Below are 12,533 nucleotides of genomic sequence, written 5' to 3'. Positions count from 1 at the left end.
GCAGGAATTCCGAGGCAGTCGGTGTTACTGTGCAGCGTGATATGAGAACAGGAAAGAAAGGATAGTATCTCCAGGCAAATAAAGTAAATGTACATTACATTTAACAAGATGATCTATGAGATAAGTCTCCTTTAAGTTTTAATACCAAACTCTACAAAAGTAGGACAGGATGAACACATTAATTTTTGTAATTGCACAGGTGCTCTGTTTTCCTCGATAACAAGAGTTATAAAAGAATATGAGACAGAAATATCCTTCAGTTCAATATGTACATAAAACCTATAAATGCTCTTCTGAATAAGATTCCTGGCTCCAGACTGAGCTCCCAGGGAGCATCCTAAGGCTCCGTCCTGTCTCCCCTTGCCCAGGAGAAAGGCAGAACTGGGAACAGCCCTGGGAAAGGACCTCAAGGTCACCTGGTTTTGCCAGGTCTCCCTGGCCAGCGATATTATTTGAAACACACATATGGGCTGTGTCTTCATCCTGACTCATCTTTCCCACCTCTTCCAGACCAAAAGAACCTCTCGCGGCTCCGCGGTGGATTTGCATTACTGGATTGGCAAGGATTCATCGCAGGATGAGCAAGGTGCCGCGGCCCTGTACGTCACCCAGCTGGACAATGAGCTCCGGGGGAACGCCGTGCAGCACCGGGAAGTGCAGGGACATGAGTCTGAGACCTTCCAAAGCTATTTCCGCAATGGCATTATGTGAGTAGCGCAAAATACCCCACAACAAGGTGGGTCATGGTCCCTGGGGTTCCCTCTGCTTCTCTACACCTCAGAGCCATCAGCATTTCAAAAAATCTGAAAAAGACGGATCAGCACTGAAGTTGGTCAAAATTCAGAAGAAAAATTCCCCATTTTGAAAGAATTTAAGCATTGAGTCTGGAACCATGTCATTCTGTTCTACTGGTCGTTTTCCAAGATATTTGCAATAATTGCCTCTTAACCTTCTTTTAGTTCACCCTAGGGTACTACTTCTCCTCCACACACTTTAGATTAATATGCCCATTCAGGGCACTTCAGACTAATATTCACCTTGAAGAGAAGTGCTGATTTGGCTCATACTGGGAGTAATATTCCTGTAGTGGAAGGAAAGTTTGACTCTGAACTTCTGCCATCTAAAAGATGCTGTTGAATCCAATCCTGTGGTCTTGGCTCACTTTGGGGTCTCCGGAAGGTGTTTCCAATAGCTGTCCTCCGGGAGGACCTTCATTGACAACAAACAACCTAAATGCCTTGCTTTTAAACAGCTGAAGGAAACTCGGATGAAAACACATCCTCGGTCAATACTCTATATCCCAGTCTGGTTTTTGATACCTCTGTATTGCACATCTCTACAACCTCTCACGAGTTTTCTCAGGACTTTTGTGAGACAGAAAAGTGCTTTTACCATCATCTTAAAGATGATTAAGGGGTAAGGAAGGACTAAAATTCAGACCTTCAAAAACATGTAGGTTTAGAAGTCTGTTTGGAAGCTCGCCTGCCTCTGAAATCAGTATGAGTTAGACTTCATCTTGGTCTAAACAACATCCCTAAGGTCAATCAGGAAGTCTGAGGCAGAATGAGAAATTAAAGCAGGCTCTTCCCACACCTTGACAGGTGGAGTAATCACCGGAGCATCCTTCTGTGGATATGTTAAACAGGGCCAAAGACCTCTAAAGTACTGTGAATTACTCACATGCCTGACCGCATCTGCCAATCTCTTCCAAGCTATGATAAAATACATGTATTACCCACATGGCAAAAACTACAAGACTCTCAGCAATTGTCCCTTTTTCCCATAAATGGCAATTATGTTGTGTCAGTTCTTACTGCAGTATGAACATTGGATCTAATTTCTAAAATGGTCTAGGATGTGTGGAAGTGGGTTAGACTTGCCCAAAAACCATTGAAAAGGCTCTGGGACTTCCTTGGGGGACTGTGTCCTCTCATGATGCGATTGTGTCTTCCTTGCAAAGTTGCACAGAAAGGAGGGGATGGCATTGGGCAGTGGAGGCAATACAGTGCTGACAGTGGCTATTGCAAAGTGTGAGTTCAAGGATGGAAGAACAAAATTGGTAGATTAAATCTGAGAGAAAGACAGTGTCCTGTACCTGTTTATGATAGCATTTTGTTCTGCTTATGGCAACAATTTCCTATCTAGGCTACTTCTAGTAGAATAAGTATTTTGAAAAAATAAAACAAACCAAAAAAAAACACCACAAAACAAATTTTAGCAAAAAGTCTGTTTTCTGCAAAATCTGTTTCATTTTTTAATTGAATGTTTATGGAATATTTCAATTCTGAGATGCCACTGCCATGGTTAATGGGGTTTTCAGTTTGGTTGTGTTACATTTCCATTGCCATCCCTGACCTGCCTGAGCATCTACACACCTTCTCCCAAGATGCGCAACAGCAACACAACACCTGTAACAGGCAGATGGATACCATGAGAAGTCGCGGTCTGACCAGGGACCATGAACAGTAGAGTGAGGCAACACAGCATTTGCCATTCCATTTTTAGGACTTTGAGATTATATTGGCTCTGGATGTTTTTAGTTGTCACCAAAAGCTTGAGATGTTCTCAGAGGATAGAGGGGAAGTTATTTGCTAACCAGCTCTAACTCTTTATTCCCTGCTACACAACAGCTACAAGAAGGGAGGAGTGGCTTCAGGATTTAAGCATGTGGAGACCAATATGTACAACATCAAGCGTCTTCTTCACGTCAAGGGGAAGAAGCACGTGTCAGCCACAGAGGTAAGAAGAAGAGCCCTCTCCCCTTATGGATACTTTCTCCTTGCCTCTCCTCCTACACCCATTTTTGACCAGGTTTGCCTGCTAGATAGCTCATCTCTGCTCAAGGACCCCTACTACTGGATAGTTTTCAAGATCTTCACGCAGGGGCTTGGTATTATCATGAGAGAAGCCATTGGGCTGAGTGCTAGAAAAATGAGGATGTCATTGCAGACCAGTTCTTACATCCCCAGGGGCAGGTTCGCAATGGCTGTGACTTGTCTCCTGCAGCTCTTGTTGTCCTCCCCGGTTTGCTGAGCCTTGTCTTTTCTTTCTGACAGGTAGCACTTTCCTGGGACAGTTTCAATAAGGGTGATGTTTTCTTGCTGGACCTCGGGAAAGTGCTGATTCAGTGGAACGGACCCAACTGCAGCATTGCTGAGAAATCCAGGGTAAGTACAGGCAAAAGCCACTTTTAGTTTACTAGCAGGATTTTTTTGCCTGGGAAAAAAAAAGTAGAGAAACAGCGCTCAATGATTGCATAGTGAAAAATCTCCATAAAACCAGCAACACAGAGATGAACAGAGAAAATCGTGGTAAATCTTCTACTTGCCCATCTACTGGTGTCAGAGGCCCAGGTAAGTTCTTTGGTCCGGTTTGGACCTGGCCTCAGCTTGGGTTTCACGAACAGCCGTGGGCAACAGCACTAGCTCTGGCTCCAGAAAGGCATCCAGCTCCCTCTGGGGAGGTCCATCTCCATCCCTCTGCGCCCTGTAATTTGCATGACATAGGACTAAATAGTCAGCAACACCAGTAGGTTTAGCTGCAGTAACTACCCCTGTAGATGAATTTTAATTTTTTTTTTTAACGGCGTCACAGGGAATTCCAGCTTGGTCAGTATGAGACAAGTAGGAATACATAACCTGGGTGTTGATAGGTCAGATCCATAGCTCTGAAGGCCTTCTGCAAAGGAGTCGTTATCTTTATTTTACTGATAGAGGAACCAAGATACAGAAATGTAATAAAGCAAGATATATCAATGGGTCATCAGCAAAATTGGTGGCCGAAGTCATAGCTCGTCATTATACACATTAAAAGACAGGCAGGTCTGCTCTTGCATGTTGTCACCTGATGAGCTAGGAGATGGGGAAGCTCCACGGGGAAGGTGATTTTCCAGGACACAATGTCTAGAGGAGTAGATCCAATGGAGAGTGGAGACGAGACAAAGAAAGCCTCAGGACACAGAGGAGGGGGAGCAGGTAGAAGGATGGCTGCTGTGAGGAACAGGCCATGGTTCATCTCAGGCCTGGCAATCAAGCAGGTCATTTTCTAGTTCTAACAAAGAGAAGCCCCTTCCAAAGCTATTGCAGTAACAGTCATGGAAAAAAATAATTCAATGGGAAATGGAGATTTCAGCCTAATTAGTTGCTTGGCATTTCACGCTGCTTTTTTTGCAGAAAACATCCACGGGTTTCGAATACTTGAAACATTTAAATGTAAAATGTCACCATGGGGCACCACGGGTCCTGCAGCTCTGCAGCATCCAGCCTCGTTGCCCTCAGCATGTGTGCATCTCTCTCCCAGAGCATCTCACAAGATCACTGGACTTGTTTACGTACAGTCACACAGAGGCAACGCCTGTTGTGGCTGCCACGGGCTTGTGCCCTGCGGGAACAAGCACCAGTAGTGACTATAATAAGCAATGTTTTCCTGAGAGTTGGTTAATAAGCAGGCGTTAGAGACACATCTGCTTTTTCAATAGCTAAATTTGGAGGACACTAGAAGCTTCAGAGAGCTGTGGTAATCTGGCTTGGACTATTGGTGGTCAGTCATTGGTCTAGGTCTGAGGCTCGCTGAATTTGTTGTCTGCGTCAGGACTTACCCCCTGCTGATCCTTGTGCAGGGTCTGGCGTTGGCTCGCAGCATCAGGGACAGCGAACGAGGTGGCCGCGCTCAAATCGGCATCATTGACAACGAGAAAGACTCCCCAGACCTCATGCAGATCATGAAGATGGTGCTGGGTGAGAGGCGCGGGGAGCTCCGAGATGCCATCCCAGATGCAAAAGCAGATGAGTTGCAGAAAGCAAATGTCCGTCTCTACCAGTAAGTCTGGGGATGGGCTCCAAACCCTATCCTTTCTCACGGCGAGTGCTGTAAAGCCTGACTTTACTCGGTAACTCTGTCTTTCAGTGTTTATGAGAAGGACAACGACCTGGTGGTACAGGAGGTAGCCACCCGGCCCCTGACACAGGATCTGCTCCAGCACGAGGTGAGAGAAAGCCATCAGCCCTTACAGTGAGAAAAGGATGCTGTGGCTTGCTTTATTTTCAGCAGAGCACCTGTTTCAATGGGATACCCCATTTCCTGAAAATTATCAGCCCTTCCATCATTCAGGTTTATCAGGTGTCCTCTGAAAACAGGACAGCTTAGCCCTACTAGAGCCTCAGTGGCCAGAGGTAGATGATGTGTTGAAGCTACTCTAACCAGAAATGGCAAATTGACACTCTCGGTCAAGGATGATACTAGTTTGGAAATCAGAGTCAAGGACAGCTGTGGGCCAGGAATAAATTCCAGAGGGAAATAAGGCTTCTTAATACCTGATGCTCAGGGATAGCACTCCATCCGCAGAATTCAGAGCAAATAAATACTCTGCTCACAAAATCATGAAGAGAGGTTTTCCCGCTGTAGCAAGCAGCTGGTCTCAGTGACCCACCCTGGAAGGAGATTCCTTACAGATGCTCTGTCCAAAGGCTTTCAGAAAACAGAGGCTTTCCTATTATCCTTCTGGTTAAAATTTGGCAGAGAATTGCTCATCCTTAATTCTCTGCAGTGTAAACCAGCCTATACCAAAACAGTGTTGTGCTGCAAGGCTCCAGCTGCTTTATTCACCCCGGTGTCAGCCTTGTTAAATCTCAGTCTCCTTTTACAGGCAAACGAAGCTTTTGCTTTTCTTGTCAAAGTTCAGTTTGAAAAACGAGAAGCCTTTGGTCACGCAGTGTGCTGTCAGTTTGGAGCAGCAGCTCTCTGCAGTGGAGACGGGCTGCTTGGCAGCCATCTCGTCCCCTTTGGGTTTGGGATCCTGCTGCCATCACAGCGATGCAACGCTTTTAGCTCCAGACTGGGGACACAAAATAGTCACGCAGAAGATGTCTGACTAACTTGGACTTTTCCTGCTCCTTTAGTAGCAGATTTGGCATAAATGAGCACCACCAGCAGCAGTGCTGAAGCACAGCAGGCTGAGGTTGATATTTCAGCATCCACTTCTCCTGGAGCCTTTTTGAGCTGGTGTTTCTGCTGGTTTGGGAACACCTCTCATGAGATGGTAATGGCCGGTTTTGAGCAATGCCTAAGAAAAAAAATACATATTTTAACTCATTACAGTTAAAGGGCAGCTGCCTGGGTCAGGTGTGCTCGCAAAGTCAGCGTACCCATGGGCCCCTGCACTGTAGGGTTGGTGGTCGTTGTAGTCCATTCATGAACGACAGTAAATCCATCCTCTGTTGCCTCTGCTAATCCTTGCACCAGAGTTAGAGTTGTGCAAGACAAGGAAATGAGCTAGATCTACATCTAATCTAAATCTCCAAGAAGGATCCAACCTAGAGTAGGCTACAAAAAAAACAAAAGACCTTTGCCTGAGCAGAGCTTTTTACATTTGTTTTTTTCTGATTCACCTCAGGACTGCTACATTTTAGACCAAGGTGGGTTTAAGATTTACGTCTGGAGAGGAAAAGCCTCCAGCCCGGAAGAGAAAAAAGCAGCCTTCACTCGAGCTGTGGTGAGTTGTAATATAGTGCAAACGATGTCATAGGAGGTTAACTAAGTGCTAATCGAGATCTGACCACTAATTAGAATTAAGTGTAGGTCTTGAGGAGCTGGCCTGTGTAATAACAGAGGGAGAAGTCAAAGGGAGCCGTGATGACGTAAACACAGAATTGTTAGTCACCAAATTGCACTAGAACTAAGAACTGCCACTAAAACTAGGCAGAAATTCGTTAAAGAAAGTATAAATGAAAATACTTTGTTACACAGTAAATGGTGGACTTCTGGAATTTGTTGATTCAAGAGGTGGTGGAGGCAGAGAGTATCAGCAGGGTCAAGAAGGGATTAGTCAAATTCACGGTCAACAAGTCCATAAACAGATCTTAAAAGGGCTCTTATATCTTCTCTAACATCAATGACGCAATATTGTGGATGCTGGGGACAGTGAAGGGATCACACTGAAGACAGCCACGAAGCTCATGTGTGCTCACTAAACAGCATCTCTTAATGCCCATGTCCCAGGCAGCAAGGACCACTGCTTTGACCCTGAAAGGCGTCTCTTGTGTTCCCAACCAAGAGTAACACCTTGGGTAAGTCAGTGGGGAACTCGATTACTTGGTCTCTCTGGAAAAGCCAGACCTTTTATGTAGATGCTACGGGCCTCAACTGCAAGTCCGTTACAGGCGACAAGTCTTTTTCACAACATCAGTGGGTCTGGGCCCAGGTTCCACGTGTGAATTTGAAGATGATACAGGGCTCTTCCACTGGGTAGAAAGAGATCTGTTATTAACTGCTATTAATGCAGACTGGCCAACCTGAGGCAAGACCAGGGCTCGTGTTAAGGTAGAGCACACCAGCGTAGTGCCCTGGCACCTATGTCGCTCCTCCAGATGAGCTGCCATGCAGTTATTTTCTGGCACAGCATGCCTCAACACTTCTTTTCAGAAAAAATTAGCCTCAAGGAAGCCTGAGCAAGTAAGGCATTTGTTTGTTTTTTTTTTTTTTACAAGTTGGCAAGTTGAAGTGAAGGCTACAAGGGAACTTAGCTTTTAATGCATCTATTCACTTATGTGAAGACCATAAATGGCCTCATTTTCAGTGAGACCTTCCTAGGAGATACTGAACTTCAGTGGCCACACTTTCAATAAGGTCTTAACCTGGAGACCCCCAGCTTCAATACCGATTGTCTTAGAGAAGAAAAGCTTAGAAAAACTTTGCCTTAAATCTTATGTTGCAGTTGTCTATGCTGCTTTCAAAAGCTTAACTCAGATGCTTTTTAGTAGGCAATCAGCTCTGCAAATTCTGGCCCTGAGCTACACATGTTGAACAAAAGATATCTCTTTCTTTCAGTGTGGCAGGTGGGAGGGATGGGAAGACCATCTGCTCTGCTTTTCCCTGGGGGTAGTGTGTGGCTGCAGTATTTACAGCAGAAGATGAACACTCAGAAGCCCACAATCAGGATCCTTCCCCAAACCACGGCTGTCAGCACTGCACCTCCAGGTCATCCTGGAGCCTGCCGAGATAAACACAACAGCAGTTCCCAAAACTGAACAATGACTTTGGCATTGTGGCAGAACACAGATCATTTTCTTCCCTCTCATATTGTAACAAGCACCTCTGTTGAAGCAGTCTTTTAACTCAATAGTGGCTCTATTGCAAAGAAATAATTTGGTTTTAAGGAAAAAAAAAAGGAAAAAACCCAGAGATTTGTAAGAGTTTAGTCCCTTCAGAACACACATCATGCTCTGGGGTACTTAGCTGCCTCCATCCCTTCACTACCTTGGCACGCATGCTCTTTATCGTGCTACGGGGAGGACAGTCTTCCTGGTTTAGAGAGGGACCAAAAGTTTGGAGAAAAGCAAAGAACTGAACTAGGATCTTGTGTCATTGGCACACCCCATCACTGCTCCCTCCCCTCCACTCCTAGATCCATCACCACAAACCATCTATGGAGCTGTCTGAGATAGAGGAGGAGGCTTTTCATTAGACCCATTGAGTGAGATTTTCTTCAAGACTAAGGTGCCAGGTAGAGATTAAGTTTAGGATGTGATCCAGGTGACCAGCCTCTAGGGATAGGGTTCAGTCCCCTAAACACAGAAATAAACGGGGATACTACAGTGAGAGCTTGTAGACACCTCTGTTTCTAAGTCTGAATGAAAGTCTTGGGGCGAATCCTGCCCTTGGTCATGCCAGTGTGTTCAGTGGAGAACGTTCACTCCTTGGGCTGGTTCAGGTCCACATCCCTCTTCTCATGTCTGTAAAAAGCTTGGTGTGTGCCCAGTAATGTCCTTTTTCAACCCCACTAGGGTTTTATCCAAGCCAAAGGCTACCCTTCATCCACCAACATTGAAGTGATCAATGATGGAGCAGAATCAGCCATGTTTAAACAGCTCTTCCAGAGGTGGACAGAAAAGGATGAAACGCAAGGACTGGGCAAAGTCTACACTACTGGCAAAATTGGTGAGCATGTTTGTCCCAGATTTGGCTTTCCTACCTGTGCTAAGCAACAGCTGAGGGAACATCATTCACATTAACTGTCTCCTGCCTTCAGTATCTTGAAAATCTAATGCACGTTCTTCTCATGCCTTGTATTTTCCACCTTCTTCAGTAGATGGAAAGGATTCAGGAACTGAACAACATTCCGAACAGCTGAGGCTTCTTATATGAACCAAACTGCCACTTATTCCAAATGTGAATGTTGGCAGAAGATCACTCTCATCTGAAAAATTGTATGCAAAATTTCACACTTGCAGAACTTCCTAATTTTCTTTATAAAGGGCTAATGCTGAACCCGATAAGGAAGTGTTGAGCAACATTCTGGTTTCATTTACACTGGCATCCACCCAAGACCCTCCTGACGTCATTGGAATTATTCGATATTTACACCGGGTGTAAACGGTGCCTCCATTTATCAAGCTGCTGAAGTGAATATTACAATGCATTAACCTCAAAGAGTAAACAATACCAAAGAGAGAGAACTTGATGATGAATGATGGGACGGTCACAGAGATGCTGAATGTGTCCATCAATAACAGCTTGAAAGCTGCAAATCTCTTCCCCGTGCAAGTTCTCTCTTTTCTCTCTGCGTCTCTCTCTCACCATGCTGTCCATAAATACTCTCTTTATCATGACATGGAGACAAGTAGCCATTTTATTTCTGAAAGCGACATTTTAAAAGGAGGGAAATATGTATAGGTTTGGAAAACAATTATGAATTTTCACTCAGGAGACAACTAATATTTTTACTAGCCAGTTGTCACTGAAATGCACTATATGGCCAGTTGCCAACCTGTAACAGATCAACACTGGCATGAGTGAGGTCTTGCATAATCCAACATCAGCATTGGCTTACTGGTGGCAAGACTGGCTTCTTGCAACTGCGGACCAGGTTTTTCTCACGTGTATATTGAGTGTGTGTGTGCGCCTGAGGGTGATGCAGAGGGTTTGTATGTCATTGTGCATTCACTGGGTTCTTGTTTTCATTCTGCTGGTGCATGCAGCCAAGGTGGAGCAGGTGAAGTTTGACACCACTCAGCTCCACGCCAGACCAGAGCTAGCTGCTGAGCAGAGAATGGTAGATGATGCCTCCGGGGAGATAGAGGTGAGAGACCTCCTTTTGCTGACAGAGGATGCAATAATCGGCCCATTTCGAAACATCTCTGCCTTTTCACACACAGCAGCTACACGGAGGTGTGGAGATGTGCCCACCTACCCTCCCCAAGGAAGCATGGCTTCAGCTGGAGCAGAGTGCTTGCAAACTCTAACGCAGCAGTTGCAGTAGCTCAGGGACATTTCTCCTCCAACCCATGGCCAGTGGAGCAAAGCAGTCACCAAGATGACTCCTCTTCTGCTATGTGTGTGGGTCATGAGACTGAAACAGTCAACCCCCTTCTCACACAGTCTCCCAGTTAGGTCCATATCAACCAAACTTATGCAGAGCAGAGGGCCCTCTCCTGTTCTTGTGGCTTCCCACAGAAGATGGAGCTGGTGGAGTGAGGGGCTGTAGGACTGAGAGGGACCTGGAGGCTGCTCCTTCTTGAGGGCCACCAACTGCTGAAAGTCCATTAATGGCACGTGTATTGTGACAGTCACTGGAGAGAGCTGACTTTGCCAGCAAGCACTTAATCAAGCTGGGGGAACACAGGCTGGGATCCAGGAGAGAGAGGAAGGGTTATCTTTCCAACTGAAGACCCAAACTCTAGCGGTCTCTAGCAAAAGGTCTGTGCTCTGTCTTCACGTTGACTCCACTGCTGTTCACCAAGATGTTTCTTTCACTAGGTGTGGAGGATTGAGGACTTGCAAATGCAGCCAGTGAATCCCAAGACATATGGGCAGTTCTACGGGGGTGATTGCTACCTGGTCCTGTACACCTACCTGAGATCAGGCAGGCCTCACTATGTCCTCTACATGTGGCAGGTATGTCAAACCAAAGCAGAAGGGACTGGGCTGCTAAAAGCCTAAAACTGAAGGAAGGAATTGCACACAAAAATTTTAACCCACACATCCAGGAGAACTCAGATGATACCCTTTGGTCACCAGTTGTCCATTGCGAATACTCCAAGCTGTGCTTTGTAGGCAGCATGGACACTGAGCCCAAGCTGGCATCAGACTGAGAGCCAGCAACGTCAGACAGAAATAGCGAAGGATTATGGGCCTTATGGTGCTGAGGTCAAACTTTGCAGTCATCGCTCTCTTCCCCAGGGTCGCCATGCCTCTGTGGATGAAATCACCGCCTGTGCCCTCAATGCCATCCAGCTGGACAAGAAGCATGGGGACGAGGCTGTGCAGGTGCGCGTGACGATGGGCAAGGAACCCACACACTTTCTGGCCATCTTCAAGGGCAAGCTGGTCATTTACGAGGTAACGTGGCTTTGTGCGTGTGGGCAATGGAAGGTGCAAGCACCAATGATGGCTTGGCAGTTGCAAGGGAAATAGTCCAGGAAAACGGGCCAATATTCAGGAAAGGAGCCTGCCAGGACTGCATGGGCTGGCAGATGGAAGTGGTGGAACATTTCTACTACTTCCCAAGTTGTCTGAACGCCATATGTGTAAACACAGTCCTGGACTGACCCAGACTCAGCTGTCCACCCCTGAGCTCCAGTGTTAATGTGTGATGTTCTTTCCAACTCTATCCCAAAATATTTTGCAGAATTACAATACGACAATCGTCCTGTAAATCACAGATATCACTATCCAGAGAGAGTCCTTCAAAAGATCCCACAAACAGTTACACGATTTGAATTTTCCCTGCCTGAATTACATCATGTTAACTACTAACCCACTTCACTTGCTGCTTTGGCTGCCAACATCTGTGGTGGAGACATTGCAAATGGCTGGGGAAGAGGGGGTCTGCCCTCAGCTCACAGTATTGGTCCCACTATGCCAGATGTTCGGCTAAGCTGAGTGCAGCTGGAAATCCGAGTCCGTCTGCCTTGCCCAGATTACATGGCATGTGCTTTGCAGACACTGAGATCTGTTCACATTGAACTTGAACATCTTGATGGGAGCTGGTCAAGATTTGGAATAACTAGGGAGAAATGTGGAAGTTATGACATATGGGTTTTATTCTGACCTGGAACCAGAAGTTATTTGGATTTCCTCACCTGCTCTGTGCAGGACCATGGTCTGTCGTTGCATCAGCATGGAAGGTTGTGACCCCAAGAGCCTTCTTCCTCAAACCAGTTGCACCCTGGATTTGCGTGCCTTCCTCACCTCCCAATAGAATCACAGAATCGATTTGGTTGGAAGAAATGTCTGGGATCATCAAGTCCTAACACCACCAAGTCAACCAGACCATGGCACTAAGTGCCACATCCAGTCTTTTCTTAAAGACCTCCAGGGATGGTGACTCCACCACCTCCCTGGGCAGCCCATTCCAATGCCTAAATACCATCCTTTCCTCTGTTTCCTTACAGGGTGGCACGAGCCGGGCTCAGAAAAGCACTCCCGAGCCAGCGATCCGCCTTTTCCAGGTGAGAGGCACAGACGAGATGAACACAAAGGCCACGGAGGTGCCAGCTCGGGCTTCCTCACTCAACTCCAATGACGTCTTCCTGCTG

At 46.2% G+C, this 12,533-nt stretch overlaps 1 protein-coding gene across 1 annotated transcript in view; it reads left to right on the top strand.

Annotated features, from left to right (window-relative positions):
• VILL (villin-like) overlaps positions 1-12,533 on the top strand; it is a 35,416-nt gene that overhangs the window by 15,405 nt on the left and 7,478 nt on the right. Inside the window, 11 exon segments of the mRNA XM_009708248.1 lie at positions 511-707; positions 2,631-2,739; positions 3,057-3,167; positions 4,619-4,818; positions 4,906-4,984; positions 6,392-6,490; positions 8,781-8,934; positions 9,975-10,075; positions 10,753-10,890; positions 11,176-11,334; positions 12,390-12,533. The exon segment at positions 12,390-12,533 is cut by the window's right edge and continues 21 nt beyond it. Of these exon segments, the coding sequence (XP_009706550.1) occupies positions 511-707; positions 2,631-2,739; positions 3,057-3,167; positions 4,619-4,818; positions 4,906-4,984; positions 6,392-6,490; positions 8,781-8,934; positions 9,975-10,075; positions 10,753-10,890; positions 11,176-11,334; positions 12,390-12,533 (1,491 nt within the window).

Source organism: Cariama cristata, unplaced genomic scaffold, assembly GCF_000690535.1.
Source record: "Cariama cristata isolate BGI_N322 unplaced genomic scaffold, ASM69053v1 scaffold3119, whole genome shotgun sequence".
Lineage (NCBI taxonomy): Eukaryota > Metazoa > Chordata > Aves > Cariamiformes > Cariamidae > Cariama > Cariama cristata.
This window is presented reverse-complemented; position numbering and strand designations above follow the sequence as displayed.